The 19,276-nt window shown below is 40.9% G+C and overlaps 1 protein-coding gene across 4 annotated transcripts in view; it reads left to right on the plus strand.

The window, feature by feature from the left end:
- Nucleotides 1-19,276, plus strand: part of LOC148025478 (uncharacterized) — a 155,829-nt gene that overhangs the window by 33,965 nt on the left and 102,588 nt on the right. For all 4 annotated transcript variants that reach the window (XM_087692630.1, XM_087692632.1, XM_087692629.1 and 1 more), the window contains exons 4-5: nucleotides 13,021-13,077; nucleotides 13,282-13,386. In XM_087692630.1, coding sequence (XP_087548756.1) covers nucleotides 13,021-13,077; nucleotides 13,282-13,386 — 162 coding nt within the window. The remainder of the gene's footprint in view (nucleotides 1-13,020; nucleotides 13,078-13,281; nucleotides 13,387-19,276) is intronic.

The raw sequence follows: 19,276 nt of genomic DNA on the forward strand, positions 1-19,276 counted from the left end.
ACAATGCAAGTTAAGGAAATATTGCAAGGGGTGCCAGTTTTGAGACCAACAAGTTGCCCATTGTCCAAGATCAAGTGGTAAATTGTGCATTTCAGTTTTATATCCTTAATTACTTGTAGTTATTGTTGTTTAATGAGGTCATTACCACCCTCTCCATGGTTCCATTGCTGGGATGCCATCAATTAACTTGACTTGGTGGACTTGAGGGACGTGATTGAAGGCCAGATGCTTTGGTCTAGTGCTGAAATTGTGTTCAACTGAGCATATACAACAAGAATGTCTTCCTACAGTGAGATGGGATCAACTAGTGATGATGCATCTCATTCTGAAAATGGACATAATGAAGGGAAAAATGCAATGCTTAATCTTGGAACATGGACAACAGAGAAAATGTGGTTGTTGAACAAGAAGCGGATCCTTCTAGGCCACACGATGCTAAGACCAACAAGGAAGTGAAGAATCTGATAACGACTTCAAGGCTCGGTAAAGGTAGCAGCTAATGTCTTTGTTCAATTGGCCAAAGATTCACAATTTGAGAGATTTTTGAATTCTCCCAAAAGGGACAGCAAGGGTATGAAGAAAATGTAATATTCAAAGGCATTTGGATAGCAAGAAGCTCCCAAAGGAGAGCCCTTGCAGCCTAAAGATGTGCCAAAGATTGGTGGTGAGCAAAAGCAAATGGTACTAGTGGGATTTGAGACACAAATGTAAGGCCATCTTGGTAGTACCAATCCAATAGGTTTTGGATAGACGTGCATGTATGCAAGTATGGAAAACTAGGATATTTTGGTGGAAGTACTATTTTCCATGCTATGGTGGGTCAAGGACTGCATATGGGAATGTATGTCACAAATTCTTATGGTGTGCAAGGACCAATATATGCGGGTATGGCTAGTAATATGCATAACCCCATGTATGGCAGGATTGATATGATACCTGGGGCAAAGAGTGGCATGGATGGTAATGCATATAGCAAGTGTACCCTTTTTGTAGTAGCCAATGTATAATAATTTGACTGCCAAAGGGGCAGAAGAGAACTATGATGAGGGTGGAAAAGCGGTAAAGTTTGAGGCCTTCAATGGGACACAAGATAGTCTGAAGGCTTTTGACTTTTATTTAGTAGTTTGATGCGGCCTATTTGGGAGTTGACTTTACCAAATCCTCAAAGATTTGAAAGACAGCCACTTTCTTGAAGGGGAATGCATTACAATGGTGGTCCATGCTCTTGATACAAGGTAGAGCACCATCAACATGGGTACAATTTAAGCAAATATTTGCTTCAAATTGGTTGACTAGTATAATTGAGGTGGACATTATGATAACTTGGAATAAGCTAGATGCAACACAATACAAGAATTTGGAATAGTATAATAGGAAGTTTTGGAATGCCTTACTGCTAGTGACTTCTTATCGTCTAGTTCCTCTTTATGAGCAAGTGAAAAAGTATGTATGTGGGTTGTGTAAAGGAATCAAGGATTTTTATATTAGATCCATCATATATACCTTGTCTTAGCTCATAGAAATAGCTAGTATAGTTGATGCTTTGTTGCATGGGAAAGATTCGGGCTTCCAAGGCATAGATGAGAAGCCAAACAAGAAGTTTCCAAGGGCTGAGAAAAGGGGAAGATCTGAAAATTAGGTTAAAAAGAGATCAAAACAACAAGGAATGGGCTGGAACATAGTTGCAAATGTAGGAAATTAAGGGCTTCAAAAGATTTGTTTGTGAACAGGAGGGTCACATGGCTGAGGACTATCCCAAGGGGAGAAGCCCAAAACGTTTGGTTTCGTGCTTGATGTTGTTAGTGATTAGCCTAGTGATAATGCTATTGAATTATGTGGAGTATGGTGTAAAATCAGAGATCAATATGTATTAATCTTCTTTGATAATGGGGCACAAGCCAACTTTATCTCCACCGACACGGTAGTCTGTCTAGGCATCAAAGAGGATGAGATGGGACTCATGGGAGAAGTTGGTATGGTATGCAAGGGACATGCAAAGGCTATCACATTGCTTATTGGGAAGCTTCACTAGCACATTCAGGGATATGTTGACAGTGAAGAGTTTTTCATTACACCTCTTGATAGTTGTGATGTATTGCTTGGTATGCCTTGGTGCCATTGTGTGCATGCAGTGATTGATTCACATGCTGAAGTGATCACTATTTAGCATAAGGACAAGGTTCATACCATTGAAAGGGGAATTTGTCTGTGTTGTTTCAGCTGTTGCTATTTCTAAAGTAATGAAAAATTATCTTTCAATATACTTGGTTTTCACAAAGGATAAGACTGATAATGAAAATATTGAGAATATGTCCAAGTTAGGAAAAAAATCACATGTCAATTTTGAAAATGTATGTTGATTACTTTTTTTGGCCACTTCCGGGACAGCTACTGCCTAAAAGATTGGAAGATCATGACATAGATTTTATCCTTGGAAGTAGTTCTCCTAATAAGACACCTTATAGGGTAAGTGTAGCCCAACAAGAAGAGATAATGGGTTAGGTGGATGAGCTATTGGAAAAAGGGCTGATTCAGCCTAGCTCATCTCCCTTCCATTCTCTAGTGCTTTTGGTTCAAGAAAAGGATGGATCATGGCATATGAGCATTGATTGCCATGCTTAAAGAATCAGTTCTTGATTCCTCGAATCGATGATGTTATGGATAAATTGTAGGGAGCAGTGATTTCAATCATATTGATTTGAAAAGTGGGTATCATTGGATTCACATTAGACTAAAGGATGTACCTAAGACAGCTTTCAGGACATCTTTTGGATTGTATGAGTTTCTTGTCATGACTTTTGGACTTATGAATACTCCTGCCACATTTAATCGCATGATGGATTGCATCTTCAAGCTACATAGGGGATTTGTGGACACTTTCTTTGATGACATAATTATCTGTTTAAAGAATGAGTTAGAGCATAGGCAACATTTGGACATTGTGTTCAATGAGTTATATAAGCACATGTTAGTTATAAATGACAAGAAGAGTGAATTTTTCTTGTACGAGATTTACTTTTTGGGATACATTGTGTTGGTTGATGCCATTTGTATGGATCGTGTAAAGGTGAAGGCAATATACTCATAGACAGCGTTGAAGAATGTGCACGAGATCCATAGGTTTTTGGGTCTATGTTCCTATTATAGGAAGTATGTGCGTAACTTTGCTGAAATTGCATCTCCATTGTATGTTTTGCAAAAGAAGGGTGTGTCTTTTAAGTGGACAGTAGTGGAAATTCCTACACTCGAGAAGTCAAAGAAAAAGATGACTTTAAATCCTATGCTTGTGTTGCATGATCTAAGAAAGTCCTTTGTTGTTTAGTGTGATGCATGTGGAAACAACATAGGGGTTGTTTTAATGCATAATGGCTGAGTTTTGGCATATGAGATTTGTGTTCTCCATAGTGCAGAAAGGTATTTGTAGGTTAATGAGAAAGAGTTGCTTGTTATAATTCATGCACTTTAAGACATTGCGCTACTTTTTGACTTAGACTAAGTTTTCTGAAAAGCACATGAGAGATGGGCCAACTTTTTATCTATGTTTCATTTTTAGATTGTGCAAATAGATGGAAAAATGAATGTGGTGGTTGATGCATTGTCATGTAAGCCTCAGATTTCAATTGTTACTATGTATATCACATTGAGTTGGACACTATAAAAGATTAGTATGCTATTGATTTGGATTTTGCGAATGCACATGATCAGCTTTGCAATGACAGAGGCATGATCACTTTGTGCTTAGAGATGGTTTTCTAATGATGCATGGATGGTTGTGTGTCACAAAGTAGTTGAGACCTAAGGTGATCATTGAGAGTCACGCTCCTCCTTATGCAGGGCATAGAGGTATTGATGCTACAGATAAAGCAAGGAAGCATTTCTTTTATTGGCTTGCGGAAGGTGCTTTGTATATATTTGATATAGCTCCAACTATGCTAAGGGAGTTCTCATTTTTTGCTTTAGTCATTTTGTTGAGCCACATATACACATTTTAGTTGTGTAAAGTAATCAGCCACACATTATTTTGCACTCTAAAGGTAGAAAGTGTTGAGATATCGAGCTCCACTCGTGATATGCCAGGGTGATCATTGTGTATTTATGTCACCGACTTGTTAGCTGCAGATGCGGTTGGTACACCGCCCATGAATAATAGCTAGATGATAACTATCCTTATCTACTCTAGTTCGTGGCTCAGTTAGTATGCCACCTTAGTTAGTTGAGTTTGGTTTGAGACCCATATATAGGAATCTTCTATTTCTCTGTACTAGAGTTTTTTTGGCTTACACAACTAAGAAGATGAAAACTGTTTTCAACCTCCACCTTTGTGTGTATTCCCCTATTGTGTAAGTGAGAAAGCTACAAGTGAGACTTCTTCCTTCTCTCCCACAATCTTGACATGGTATCAGAGCTTGGTTCGTGGTAAGGAGCTCAAGAAAGCAAACCAAGTTCGCGGCGTTTTGGTAAGAGGACCAGTGTTGCTTTCATTTTTCGAGTTTGGGAGCAAGTCTCTGCAGGTAGCACAGCCGGAAAGTGCAAGAGTACATTGTCTCAGATTGAGACGTCCTTCGCGGTGTAGCAAGAGGGCAGTATATGTTGCAGGTGAGGCCTTTAGCCCTCGGTTGCTTGTTTTTTTGATTCGAGGCCATTTCGGGGCCTGTTTTGGAGGCAGAAGTTTTCCGCACGCACTCATGAAAAGGCCCTGTTTTTTGCTGTGCGACCACTGTTTTACAGGTCGGTGAAAAGTTACTGTAGAAATTGCATTGTATGCCTGTGCGCAGAGACATTGGGAGTTACAAAATCATTCTTGTTGCTTGTTGATGCAAAATCGTCACTAGGAAGTGACTGTGTGGTCAAATACCACTTTTGTCAGTTTTGCAGATTTGCCCTTGTGAGGCTGAAGCTGTGTTTTTTGCAGTGACAGAATTTTTTGCAGTATTCTATAATGGCGTCTAAATCTCTCTCACTGATTGTCACTGAAAAGCTTGACAAGAACAACTTCCAAGCATGGAAGTTTAGAATGACGAATTTCCTTATGGGAAAAGGATATTGGGAATTCGTTGTTGCAGGAAACGAAGAAGAACCAGTTCTTCTTGATGTTCCCAATCAACAACAAATGTAGGCATTTAAAGGATGGCATGAGAGAGCCAGAAAAGTTATGTATTGGCTGTCTATCAGTATTTCAGACTCAATGATTGTGCATATTCAGGATGCAAGTACGCCAAAGGATGCATGGGATACTTTGTCAAAAATGTATAGTACAAATACGCAAGCCAGGAAAATGCAGCTCAAGCAAGAGTTGCACAATGTGCAAAGAGAAAGTATGAGCATCAATGACTACCACATAAAGGTGAAGAATATTGCAGATGCACTTGCTTCCATTGGGTCGCCAGTGGAAGATGATGATTTAGTTTCTGTGACCTTGAATGGTCTAGGAAAGGACTATGCACAGTTCCGAACATCGATTTCCGCCCGTGAAAGATTTCCTGATTTTGAGGAGTTGATTGCTCTTCTAATTTCTGAGGAGCAGAGAAATGGTGGTGCATCTTCTTCAAGAGGAACTTCAAAAGAAGCTGTATTCTACTCAAATGCTGGAAGAGGTAGAGGCAGAGGTAGAGGAGGCCGATGTGGAGGCCGTGGTAGAAATCAGAATATGCAGCAAACTCAAGAAAACCATTCCTATGGAGGAGGATGTGGTAACTCTAGAGGCAGGGGGAGCCAAAGAGGTTGTGGTGGATGGCAAAGAGGCCAAAATGCAAACAGCAATATTAAATGCTACTACTGTGGTAAAATGGGTCATATGGCTAAAGACTGCTATAAAAAGCAGAATGACATCATGAATGGAAAATTGCAACAAGGGAATTATGCATCTTCTAGTAGACAAGGTGATGACAGAAATGAGCATTTGTTTATGGTGTAGCACATGACCAATTCTGTGACAAGTGCAGAAGAAAGCAACGATGTGTGGTATGTTGACTCAGGTGCATCAAACCACATGACAGGTCATGCATAATGGATGCAGGATGCAAGGAAAATGGAAAAACCAGGATTTGTGGAGATTGGTGATGATACTGCACATCCTATTGTGCAGATTGGAAAAATTCCTTTGTCTATGCAGGATGGGAAAAAGAAATACCTGTCGAATGTATTTCATGTCGCGAATATCACTAAGAACCTGGTTTCTGTTGGTCAAATGGTTGAGTAGGGCTTGCAGGTCAGATTTAATTCTCATGGATGCTTTGTTGAGGATATGAAAAATAAAGGTCGCTTGATAGCAAAAGGAAAAAAGAAGGGCAGAATGTTTATGTTGGATGCAGACATGCCTGAATTGAGTGCAGCAATGTTTGCACATGGGACCGGTGTAGTTGCAAATATTGATATCTGGCATAAACGCATTGGTCATGTTAATGTACAGCGACTTAAATCAATGCAAGCCCAAAATATTGTTGCAGGATTGCCTAAATTCAAGGTTGCAGAAATGAATAAGGTATGTGAAGCCTGTCAATTTAAAAAACAGGCAAGGAAACCATTTCCAAAACATGTTCAAGAGAGTAAGAAGCCATTGGAATTAATCCACTCTAATGTGTGGACTACTAAAGCTGCATCTATTGGAGGCAGTCATTATTTTGTCACTTTTATTACTGACTATAGCAGAAAAGTTTGGGTGTATTTTATGAAAAAGAAAAGTGAAGTGTTTGGGCATTTTAAAACTCTTAAAGCTATGGTTGAAAAAGAAACAGGCCTGCAAATAAAATGCCTAAGGTCAGATGGAGGGGGAGAGTATCTCTCAAATTAGTTTATAAGATTCCTGCAGGAGTATGGCATAAAGCAGCAATATTCATGCAGTCATACCCCACAAAAAAATGGAATTGCAGAAAGGAAAAACATGCATATTGGAGAGGTATCTCGTGCCATGCTCAACGAAAGAGACTTGCCAGATTTTTACTGGGCTGAAGCAGTTGCTACAGCAGTCTACATAATGAACAGGACTCTCACTGCAGCAATACATGGGATGACTCCAGAGGAGAGGTATACTGGTAGGAAACTAGATATTTCTCATTTGAAGATTTTTGGTTGCATTGCCTATGTTCATGTGCCAGATGAGTTGAGATCCAAGTTGGATCCAAAAGCTGAGAAGTGCATCTTTATTGGTTACTCTCTGCAGCAGAAAGGGTATAGATGCTATAACCCTTCTACTCGTAAGTTTACAGTGAGCAGAGATGTTGTTTTTGATGAGATGAGTAGTTGGTATAAACCAGTAAATGTGATTGATGATGTAGATGCACAAAATGGTAATGCTGCACAGAATTCACAACAGCAGTCACAAAATATTAGTGGACCTGGAGTGTCCTCTAGCAGTGGTTCACATTCTTCGCCATGGACAGGCAGATTGAGATTAGGAGAATCTCCTCAAAACAATGCAGATAGTGGTATGCAGGTTTCACGAAAAGGAAAAGAGAAGGTAGATCAACCCATGTTTGATGTGAATGCAGGTCACTCTTATGTGGATGGTGAATCCAGTGGCTTAGAACAGAGCATTGATGATGAGTTGGGTATTCCTTCTATTGTTACACTTGGAGTAAGGAAGACCAGGGATGTTTTGAGAGCACCTGGGAGTGAACCTACTTTGCGCAGGTCTACCAGAGCTAGGTATCCTGTGGATAGGCTGAAATATGATGGATTTACAGCCATTCACTATGCATATATAGTCAAAGTGATACAGGAACCAAAATCCACTTCTTTTGAGCAAGCCATGGGAAAAGAAAAATGGGAGAAAGCCATGGATGAAGAAATGGATGCCTTGGAAGCAAATGCTACATGGGAATTGGTACCTTTGCCTAAAGATAAGAATGCAATTGGTTGTAAGTGGGTTTATGAGATGAAACATAATGCAGATGGTTCTGTGAATAGATACAAGGCAAGATTAGTAGTCAAGGGGTATGGACAAACATATGGCATTGATTATGAAGAAACATTCAGTCCGGTTGCAAGGATGGCAACTGTAAGAGCAGTCATTGCTATGGCTGCATCAAAGGGATGGTCTTTACATCAGATGGATGTAAATAATGCCTTCTTGCATGGTGATTTGCAAGAAGAGGTCTATATGGAGCAGCTACCAGGTTATGTGCATGTTGTTCATCCTGAGTTTGTTTGCAGGTTGAAGAAAGCCTTGTATGGCTTGAAGCAAGCACCTAGAGCATAGTTTGACAAGATAGGACAGTATCTTGTCACTATTGGCTTTCAGATTTCCAAGGCAGATTTCTCACTTTATGTGAGAAAAATAGAGAAATGTATTATGCTACTTGTCATTTATGTTGATGATTTGATTATAACAGGTGATAGTGATGAAGATATCCTTCATGTGAAAATGCTATTGAAGCAGAAGTTTGAGATGAAGGATTTGGGAGAGCTGTGTTATTTCTTAGGCATTGAGGTCATTAGATCACCAAGTGGGATACGGCTCTTGCAGAGGCAGTATGGATTGGACATGTTGTTCAAATATGGGATGACAAGCTGTAAGCCTATTTCAGTTTCTTTGGAGCAGAATGTGAAGCTGAGCGCAAATGCAGGTGAGCTTCTGGAATACCCTACTATGTAGAGACGCATAGTAGGAAGTTTGATTTATATGACTATTACCAGGCCAGATTTGAGCTATGCTGTTGGATTGGTAAGTCAGTTTATGCAGGCTCCAAGGAAACTGCATTTGGATGCGGCTAGACGCATACTCAGGTATGTGAAGTCCACATTGCAGTATGGACTATTTTATGAGATTGGGTTTTCAGATACAGTTGCATGGATACACTGATGCTGATTGGGTTGGTAGTATTTCTGATAGACGATCTACCAGTGGATATGTGTTCTCTTTTGGGAGTGCTGCAGTCACTTGGAGCAGCAAGAAACAGCCTACAGTTGCCTTGTCGAGCACAGAGGCTGAGTACAGGGGTGCAGCAATGGTTGCATGTGAGGTAGCTTGGTTGCATAAGCTACTTTATGATATGCATCAACCTATAGATGGGCCCGTTGTCATTTATTGTGACAACATGAGCAGTATACACTTGGCAAATAATCCAGTCTATCATGCTAGAACAAAGCACATTGAGGTGCATTATCACTATGTGCGGGAGAGGGTTTTACTAGGTCTTATTGATCTAGATTATGTCAGCACGGAGGATCAGGTAGCTGATATATTCACGAAGGCATTGGGCGCAGAGAAGCTGCGCAAGTTCAGAGACTTGTTTGGTGTGCAAGAATTGGGATTGAGCTCGAGGGGGAGTGTTGAGATATCGAGCTCCACTCGTAATATGCTAGGGTGACTGTTGTGCATTTATGTCACCGACTTGTTAGCTGCAGATGCGGTTGGTACACCGCCCATGAATAATAGCTAGATGACAGTCATCCTTATCTACTCTAGTTCGTGGCTCAGTTAGTATGCCACCTTAGTTGAGTTTGGTTTGAGACCCATATATAGGGTTCTTCTATTTCTCTGTACTAGAGTTTTTTTGGCTTACACAACTAAGAAGAGGAAAACTGTTTTAAGCCTCCACCTTTGTGTGTATTCCCCCATTGTGTAAGTGAGAAAGCTACAAGTGAGACTCCTTCCTTCTCTCCCACAATCTTGACAGAAAGTACAACCATCTCAGAGGGTGGTGGTCACACAAGAAAAAACTCCCCCCTAGCAAGAGGAGAAAAAGTGTCTGTGTTAGAGTACATTCTCGCTTTGCAAGAGGAACATGTATGTGTAACAATTGTGTTGTCTAACAAGCACATCCCATATTTGTCAATGTAGGAAAGAGTTGTAGAAGTCTAATCACAACCAGAAAACACTTCATTTGTTGAGAAAACCACAATTGTTGGTTTTCTAGGCTTCAAAAAATACCATACTTTCAGTTACATCCATTAATGATTGCACAGATTAAAAGGAAAATTGTATGTTTATTACATTAAACAGAGTTTCTTAGTGTAAGTGATGAATGCATGCATTTCCAGGTAGTGATACTAGATATCATTCACCCCACACAGATAGGTTTTGTTCAAGAACGTAGCATCTTGGACAACATCTTCACTTTCTAGGAGTCCACAACTTTGGCTAGATCTAGGAACTAGGATCTTATTGCACTACTTTTTGACTTTGAGAAGACATATGACGGTGTTGATTGGGAGTTCCTAGAGAGCATGATGTTGAAGATGGGATTTCTAGAGTAGTAGATCAGAGGAATAGTGGGTCTTTACTCCTTAGAACAGAGCCAGGTTATGACAGGTGGGGCATGAGGAGATAGATTCAACATTCAGAGATTAGTTAGATAGGGCTTTAGCTCCCTTCTTGTTCTTGTTTGTAGCAAAGGCCGTGAGCTCCTTCTTGAGAGACAAATCTACAGGTATCGGAGGCATTAGGTTACCTATCCTTGAGTTTGAGGAGCTTCTAGATGTGGAGTTTACGGATGACACCACAGTCTATCTAGACGGGGATGAGAGTAACTTTAGGGCCTTTGTAACTGCCATGGAGATATTTTGTAGAGCAGTAGGTGCCTTAATTAATTGGCACAAGTCCTATGGATGTAGGGTATGTGACACTAGGCAGCCAGAGTGGCAACCACATGAGGATTTTACATGGGTTCCCTGTGGGATTGTAGTAAGAGATCTTGGTTGCCATGTGGGGGTTGACATTACCTCAGAACCATAGCTCTCACCCATCCTCTTGAGCATAAGATAGAAGCTTCTTTACTCGAGCTTAGCACCACTCTTACTAGCAGGGAGAGTAGTGGTGAAGCACCTTATCAGGGACTTTATTTCTTCCAGAGGAAACGGGAGCCTACCAGCCAAGGAAAAGGTTGCTTGGGATATCATCATACAACCTAGATCTAGGGGAGGGTTGGGGATCATAGACCCAAACAACTAGAACAAAGCCTTGATGGCTAAGCTCATTGTTGTGGATTTGCTTCTAGGCGAGGAGCCTTGGAAGAAACTTTTGATAGGGAGGCTAAAGGCTATGATACCTGTGTATGGACCATGGCAGCCTAGCACCCATTGGATTTTTTAGGAGATTAGGACTAGGGACTTAGGGAGAAGCTTTGAGGTTACATTTGTGGCTGCTATTATTAGAGCCTGGAGATCTGTACTACCAGGGCTTCACCAACTACGCCCCACTACAACTGAAGAAAAGAGAAAGTAGCCTCTGCTCTTCAATCACCTTTTGAGATTAGACTCTGGCCACACTTTTGGAGAGAGGACATACGTATCATTGGGGAGATTCTATGTATATGTTGTTGTATCAATGGGAGATTGGTTTGTATTTGAGGAGCTACCACAAGAGACTCAAAGACAGAGGCTACATGGGCTTCAGGGAGCCAGAGTTATGATTGAGGCTGTGACGAGATTGGAGGACAAATACATGCACCTCTTAGACTTGGATTGGTCTCTTCTCTAGAGGGGACATTCCTCTAGTAGTCTTTGCGACTAGTAGAGACAGGACATGTACTTTTACGGTTGAGGACGATGGCTGTTTCCAATGAGAGAACCTTGACCTGATAGCGTTCACTCGATGTTTCAGACACAAGATCAGAGTAGTCACTCACTTCGAGAGGAAGTGGCACATTGACCCCAACCGAACCACTTGTCAAGTTGATGGATGGAGATATCGGGCTTACCACAAGAGACCTTTATAGAGATTACAGTGGGATCTAGGAGAGTGGTTGTAGAGGGATCCATTCATTGATCGGCCTTGTGATGTGCCTTTCTTTGGCTACACTACCAGGTCGGGGAGGGGAATACAGATGAGGAGGATCAGAGCCCAGCCAATAGCCTCCCCCCAGTGGCTTATAGAGGGAATCATAGATGAGCTCCTATGCGACTTTTGGAGGAGGCTATATGATAGCTTCAGGCCTAGGAAGATTTCCCTCTTCCTATTGCTTGTAGCTCACAGGGGCCTAGTAGTTGGCACTTGGCTTGGATACAGCAGGGACCTAGTAGCATGTGCGAGATATGGCAAGCCAGTGGAGACAGAGACATTGCCTTTGGGACTGCCCTAGAGCCCAAGAGGTTTGGAGGAGAGCTCTTGGCATGGTATTCATGGCATAGTAGAGACCATGGTGGCTACCAGGGGGGCTGTAGCATGGGTCATAGATAGAGGTCCAACATGTGGCTATGAGGATTTTCAAGGGAGCTACTCTTTTCTCATTATTGGACAGCATTTAAGCAGGATTTTCACTCCAGATTACTTACAGGCACAGTGGATTTGGGGACATTGCCATAGATGGCAGTTGATTGCCAATATCATATCCTTTTATATTTGGACTGTGAGATGCAGCCATGCCATTGGCCTTTTGGATGTATCCACAGTAGAGACTCTATGAAGGATTCAGACAGAGATCATTCACACTTTCTGAGGGAGATGGGAGAGGATTGTGGGCAGCTCCAAGAGGATGAGGAAGAGAAGAGAAGCTTTTCTGTGGATAGGGGATTCATGCACTTCCTTCCACACTGTCCCTTGTATGGTTTGGCATTGCAGCCCACTGAATTGGTTGTTCACACAATCATGGTATTTGTGATTTACTTCGTTACTCTTCACAGAGTTCCTTGTACTTTGTATTTTACCTCAGATTATTCGCTGAGGAGTTATTAATAGAAATTTATTTTCTTGGGTTAAAAAAAGTTGGCTTTGTGTGGGCAGTGTGAACTGATGGTAATGTGCTGTTTTTCTACTCTTCCTAGTTTGACAAGCAGTGAGCACCACTCCTTTGGTTAATGTGTGACAATCTGTGTAAGAGACTTCAACATCTTCTTTTGGATTCTTCTTACTTTTGCTTTTAAACATAATTTATGATAGTGACAACTATGACCTTGAGTGACCATGTCTTGTAATATATAGTAATGGAAACATTTCTTTGATGGAGTGAGGGAGGGAGGTCTGAGAGATATGTATGATTAACAAAGTATTTTTTTTACATGAGAGGTTATGTCAAGGCCTTAAAAAGGCTGAGGACCTACAAACTGTCAGAGAGTTTCAAACTGTTGCTTTCTGATACACAGGGAAATAAGGTGAAAAAGCATCACAGAAGCAAAAGTGTTTCAAGAGAGAGATTTGAGGTAGAGCCTGAAAGTTCTAGCCTCTTGATTTATGTGGTACAAAGCAAGAACAATCATGACTGTTAAGTGGGTTTCATGGTTGAGAAATTGACCTTTTATTCGACTTTTCAATGGTTGTTGCATTAACTGTTTATTTAACCTCATCTTCAAAAGCTGGATAATGCTTCTTATTATCAGGGCCTCATTATCATCCCAATGTTTCAGGACAGGCTCCAAACTCTTGCAAGGCCTAGAACGGAGGTCTACAAAAAGCTAGCAGAATTGAAGGCAATGCTAGAGAAAGAGAAACTACAAGAGTGTTCTTTCAAGGTAAACAATCATGGAAACTTTGAACTTGTCCTGACTTTTACTGTGGATGTTTCTAAGTGCAATCATACATTTTCTTAAATATGAATGTGATTGTTCCATTTTAAGGTACTCGTCAGCATATGTTCTGTGCCTGTGCATTAGAAATACAGGATAAAAAATCAGGATGAGTTTTTTTTTTTTTTGGAAGAGCATTTTTCCGTTGCAGTATATTTACAGTAGCTCTGGTATTGGAAGCAAATGAGGCTGCTCATTTACAAATAAAACACTAGAGGATGCTATTCTTTAGAAATACGAAAATTTACTTTCAGAAGAATCGTTAAAATTGTTAGGACCTCCTCTCAAATCTTCATTTGCCAGCCCCGATCCTGCACCTGTCCTCCAACCTCCCTTGTTTGCACATCTTCCTCCTCTCCAACCAGGCTCTCTTGCTTCCTTATTCCCACCATCCTTTCCTCTCCCCACCTTCCTCAAATCTTCCATGTGTTGACAGTTTTTTAGAGCAGAAGTTTGAAGACTTGCTGCCTTTTCTGAGTTGGGCCTTAGTAGGCCTCAAACTCTTAATTTCTCTTACATGCCGCTTGAACACCTGCAACAATTAGCTTCTGCCATCCCAGGTCCCTTAGCGATCTCCACAGAAACCCCTCCACTGAATGTTGCACCCTAGTTGGTTTGTCAAACCAACTCTCCCCCTTTTGTGGGTCTATCTCCTCTTATTCAGGCTGTCTTAAGGATAGCAATAGGTAGAGGGAGACCCCATAGTTGGGTAAATATTTGGTCCCCATCCTTTTGCCAGAAACCCTAGAGCAGTCTCCATCCATGTGTTGTCCGATACCTTTTCATATGTGTGGTTTTTCCTAGAGTCAAAGATTAATGAAGTTTTGATTCTAGGGGTGTCTTTTCTAGCCCACAAAGTGGTTGAAAACCACCTCCCTCTTAAGCTTCTCAGAGATGCATTTGTCATGGGCATATGAACTTACTGTGAGCTCTAAGCATGATGGTCATCTGCATTGGCAATGCTGGGCATGGGTAGGACCTTGGTCAAAAGAGTGGTTTTTTACCTTAATGTGAAAGTTTGGACCATATTTTGGCAGGGCCAAGGGATAAAGTTTGGACAGGCAGAAAATTTAAATTTGAGTAGCCATTTGAAAATTAGGACATGGCCAAGGCTATAAGTGGATACTCGACAACACATGGTCATTCTTGTTTGCACACCCCCCCCCCCCCCCCCCCCCCTCCAAATATTATATCAAATCACATGAGGAATACAAAGGTGATGGCAAAGAAGCAAAATAAATTGCTGTATGCCAAGGAACTATGTCCTCCCTAGGGAGAATGTTTGCATGTTGAATGAGATCTAATTGCCAAAGTAGAAGACCCTTTGTGAAGATATGCTAGGGTTTTCACTGAGGAAACACAGCATGTACGACCAAGACTGAAACACCAAAACTTAGACAAAGACAAGCAAAAACTCAAACCCTAATTGTAGAATGCAAATGCAAAACTCAAAACTCAAACACAGAGAAGAAACTTTGAAGTGAATGAATGTTGGATCCCAAGTGCTATGATCACCAGTGCGAGTGACAGAGTGAGAGAAACACCAAATGCTGATCACCGGAGCATGAGGAGATTGAGGTGATTGCAAAGGATGATGCCTGATGATGTGGTTGAAGTAGCAAAATGCTGTAGTAGAATGCGATAGTAGAATGCCGCAGTAAAATGCGGTAGTAGGACACCACAGTAGAGGAGCAGACGAGGTGATGGCAGCTGTCATGAAGGCTGACCACCAAATTGTCGTGCCACGACACGGATACAGTGTGGAAAACCCTAGAGTGCATCATCTGGCTTTCTTATTAATCTAAAGAGTCAATGTCATATTAGTCATTAGTGTTAGTGTCCATAGTATGGATGGTTAAAAAATACAGGAATTTTGGATCATTTTAGCCTATTTTTTATATTTTGGCCATTATTTCTTGTAAATATCCTCAAAAGATGTAATAGACTTCTAGAATAGGGTGACATGCAAAAAGCAAGTGGCTTTTAAGCCAGTTTTGAAAAAACTCATAAAAAAAAGGATTTCCGAATTTGTGTCATGTGTGATCACAGTTTTTGGGTAGCAGATAGCACTTTGGACGGGAGGAGAGGAGGAGCAATCCGGGAGAATTTTGGCCATGTGTCCCCCTTTCGGAGCCAACGGAACCATTAGATTTACCGTTTGAGCAGTAGAGAAAAAGCTAGTGTTTGATGCGCGTTTTGGATATCACAGGGAGCTCTAGGGGATCTAATGCTTGGAAATTGCTTCCGAGTAGTAGTAGCAATTGTCTAGATAATCCAAGAATCATTTGTCTTGGGATTTAGCCATCAAACAATCATCTTATGATTGCTGTAATGATCAGGAATACACAGGGCTGAAGTGTATTTGGGGTTCTATATAAGGATTTTGTTTATTTTCTTAGGTTCTATCAATACATGGTACCTTGAATCATTGAGCTTGGTCTTTATATTATGTAAAGGCTTTCGTAGACTTGGCAAAAGACTTATTGATTAATTCATGATGTATGGACATATCTTGAAGAGATTTTCAGCATTCTCTAATTCATTTGAATCTCTTGCCTATTTTTTTCCTTCTCTTCTATCTTCTATTTTCTACTTCTCTCTCTGATCCCCGGTGGAAATGATCTTTCGACTAAAACCCCTTCGACATTGGCAAATCTGACGTGAAAGGTCGTCAGAAGGAAGGCAGGATGGGAGAACTTTCAAGCACAATTTCTAGTGATGTTTTGCAACAGTTAGTGCATAATATGAACATGCTTATGCAGGTATAACAACAATAATAGGTGATGCAGGCTTTTGCTCAAATAGAAATTGTAGTGATGAATGCTCTATAGGCAATAGAGGGTGAGATGTTGTTTAATGGTAAGAATGTATTTGCATATTTGCATACCTATGCTTAAAAGATTGACTTCTTTGGGGTGGCTCAACAGCCTCTAGTCTATGATACACACCCAAGGGTTGATGACCCTAGAGTGGATGCTTGGTATGGTGTTAGAGTTGTGCAAATGTTAATTATTTTGGTCTATGATCTAGGGGGATGCCTTCTTATGTGCATGATGAGCGACAAGTTAACACTATGGGTGCTTGACTTGGGTGGTGTATCAGTGGTGCATACTGAAGGATGTGCAGGTTTAGAGGGAATGGATGTCGTGCCACTACATGGACATAGTGTGAAAAACCCTGGAGTGCATCATCATCTGGCTTTCTTATTAATCTAGAGAGTCAGTGTCATAGTAGTTATTAGTGTTAGTGTCCATAGTATGGATGGTTAAAAAATACAGGATTTCTGGGAAGCTTGGAGCCATAACCAGCTGTAAATTAGCTGTGTGTACCCTAGAACCTGTTAGAATGCAATTGTTTAGGTTTTTTCATGCAAACGGTTGTTGTTGGTGAGAATAACATTTGGTAAAGGGAACAGGGTAAACCTGCACTGATTTGGAAGAGGATGCATTACAGAATTGATCAAAAAATAGGGACTGAGTTGGTGCTTTAGTAACCATGGTTTTTCAGCCATAGACTCTAATCAGCTAAGCACTCAGATTTTGTATTTGATTTGAAGAGTGCTTTATTAATGTACAAAATACTGCAAGGGCCACTAGCAAATCGGAGTTGTTTCTTTTGTATGAGAGCACTCTAGCTTCCTTGTTTGTGACTATTTACTTTGCTAGTTTATTGTTTAAAGGTGGTTGTGTTTGCAAAGTTAATGTTCTACTGCCCTTTGGTTTTCTGAAGGCTGGTTTCATGGTTTCATTGTTGGGACCACCATCTTTCTCAAGGGGTTGAAGTCATGGTTGTCTCAAAAGACACATCACTATCTTCTTGAAGATGTGAACTTATGATTGTTGTTATTGCAAACACTAGTTGCTGTACTCTGATTTCAATAAGGATTTTAGGACATATCACCATCTTTTTGAAGGGGGTAAGATTATGGTTGTCTTGAGTGCAAGTGCAAATTGTTGTAAATTCAGCATATGAGTTTGATACATTAGGTATTGTACCATGCTCATTGTTAACCACTGATTTTGGGTCCTACGAGATGGCCATTCCTGGAGTGGTTATACATGGAGTGAGCAAGCTGCCAGGAAAAGCATATGTGAAAAGTAAAAACTGATGTATGTTTGGATACATTGAGTGCATATTTGGATACACTAATTGCATGTTCATTTACGATTAATACTTCCTTATGCTCATGATGAATCACTAGTCTTGGCACTAGTGAGATGGTCATCAGTGTAAGGCTTGCAAGCAACCCTTAGATTGTAGGTTGGGTGAAGTATCTTGAGGAGCGCAGTGCGTGTGAAATCGTGTGTGTGGTATGTGGTTTATTTTTCATAAAGGATAACTATATTAATTACTTGAAAGTTCAAGAGTGACATATGAGCTAAAAGGATGGTAGAGTGATGGAGGAAATTGCTTTATGCCATGAGACCAAATCCTCCCGGGGAAGAAGCCCTGTATACCACACCATATCAAGTTGCGAGTGAGGAAGGCTTTTTAATTGAGCAATGTGACTTTGAATCCCTCGATAGGAGTTAAAAATAAAGGCATTATGAGTGCCCCAATTATGCCAATATCCCTAGAGGCGTAGAAAGTGGAACACTATTTTCATGTGCAACTTGATAGGGTTTGAGAATTTTGGCTTGTCAAACATCCTATCACAAGATGTGGCTTTGTGACATTATACATGGAATTGAAAGGTGTCTTATTGGTGTTTCAAAACATCACTTAAGTGCAGCAGAAGTAATAGAAACAGTTGTAGTTGAGGATGCTGCAGATTCCAGTTCAGCTCAAGTTAATGCTGGAGTGCCAACACCATCTACTTTTGAGAAAATTCGTTGGGATAGTAGAGATGTAGAGGCTCATGCTTTGATTGCATTTTGTGTTAAACGTACCATAATCTCGCGTATTCGCTCGTGTAAGATAGCTAAGGATGATTGGAATACTCTTGCACATTTGTATCAAAGAAGAAATGAGATCCGTATTGGTAACATGTGTAAGCAATTAGAGTGTAAACATTGTTAGAAGATAGGCATAGGAACCCACTGTAAGCAAGGGTGTATGAGGGCAGATGGGTGTGAATAGCCTTAGGGGCAGGGAAAACCCTAACCCTAGCTTGGCAGAGGCTATATAAACAGCCTATGGGTCACTATCAAACTTGAGATAGAGTGTACCCAAGTTGTACCTTGAGCAACTTAATAAACAAGAATTTGTTCTTGTAGTTTGAGCCTCTTTCTCCCTCTTGTGCACACATTCCAATGCTGCAACTCGGATTTTTTCCACATGGTATCAGAGCCTCCTCTGATCTCTTCAGCTTCCTATACCCTCAGCCTCACTAAGTGCACAAGATTGTCCATCATCTTCCACTTATCTCCTTCACCTCCATAGCTAGCCTATACCTGCAAACCTTGGAGGACTTGGGGAGGACAAAGGAGGCCATATTTTCTCTTGCTTTCTTTTGGAGATCCCTTCTCCACATTGGGGCGCAGCTGCTCGTCAAGTTTGCCCCCAACATTGTCCATGACTGAGCCCGACATTATGCATTTTCCAGAACAGGCACAGTTTTCTGTAAGCGTGTCATTCGTACCACTGTGCACGCAGCAGGCGACGCAATCCCAGCAATCACCTTGGGGCTTTGATAGCCCCCCTAGTGGGCTATCCTCATATACAAGGATTCCTTGAAATTTTCTCTACAGAGAGAGATCTCTGATAAACCCTAACTGTGTACCCTGTGGTATCCATAGCTAGTAAGCTCTAAACTTAGCATTTTTTACATTTTTCACTTTGAGCTTTATTAAACAGTGATTCTAATCACTAAAGCATCTTCTCTGAAGCTTATTTG

Source organism: Lygodium microphyllum, chromosome 14 (genome assembly GCF_053477565.2).
Source record: "Lygodium microphyllum isolate KBCC chromosome 14, Lygodium_microphyllum_v1.1.10, whole genome shotgun sequence".
In the NCBI taxonomy this organism is placed as follows: Eukaryota; Viridiplantae; Streptophyta; class Polypodiopsida; order Schizaeales; family Lygodiaceae; genus Lygodium; species Lygodium microphyllum.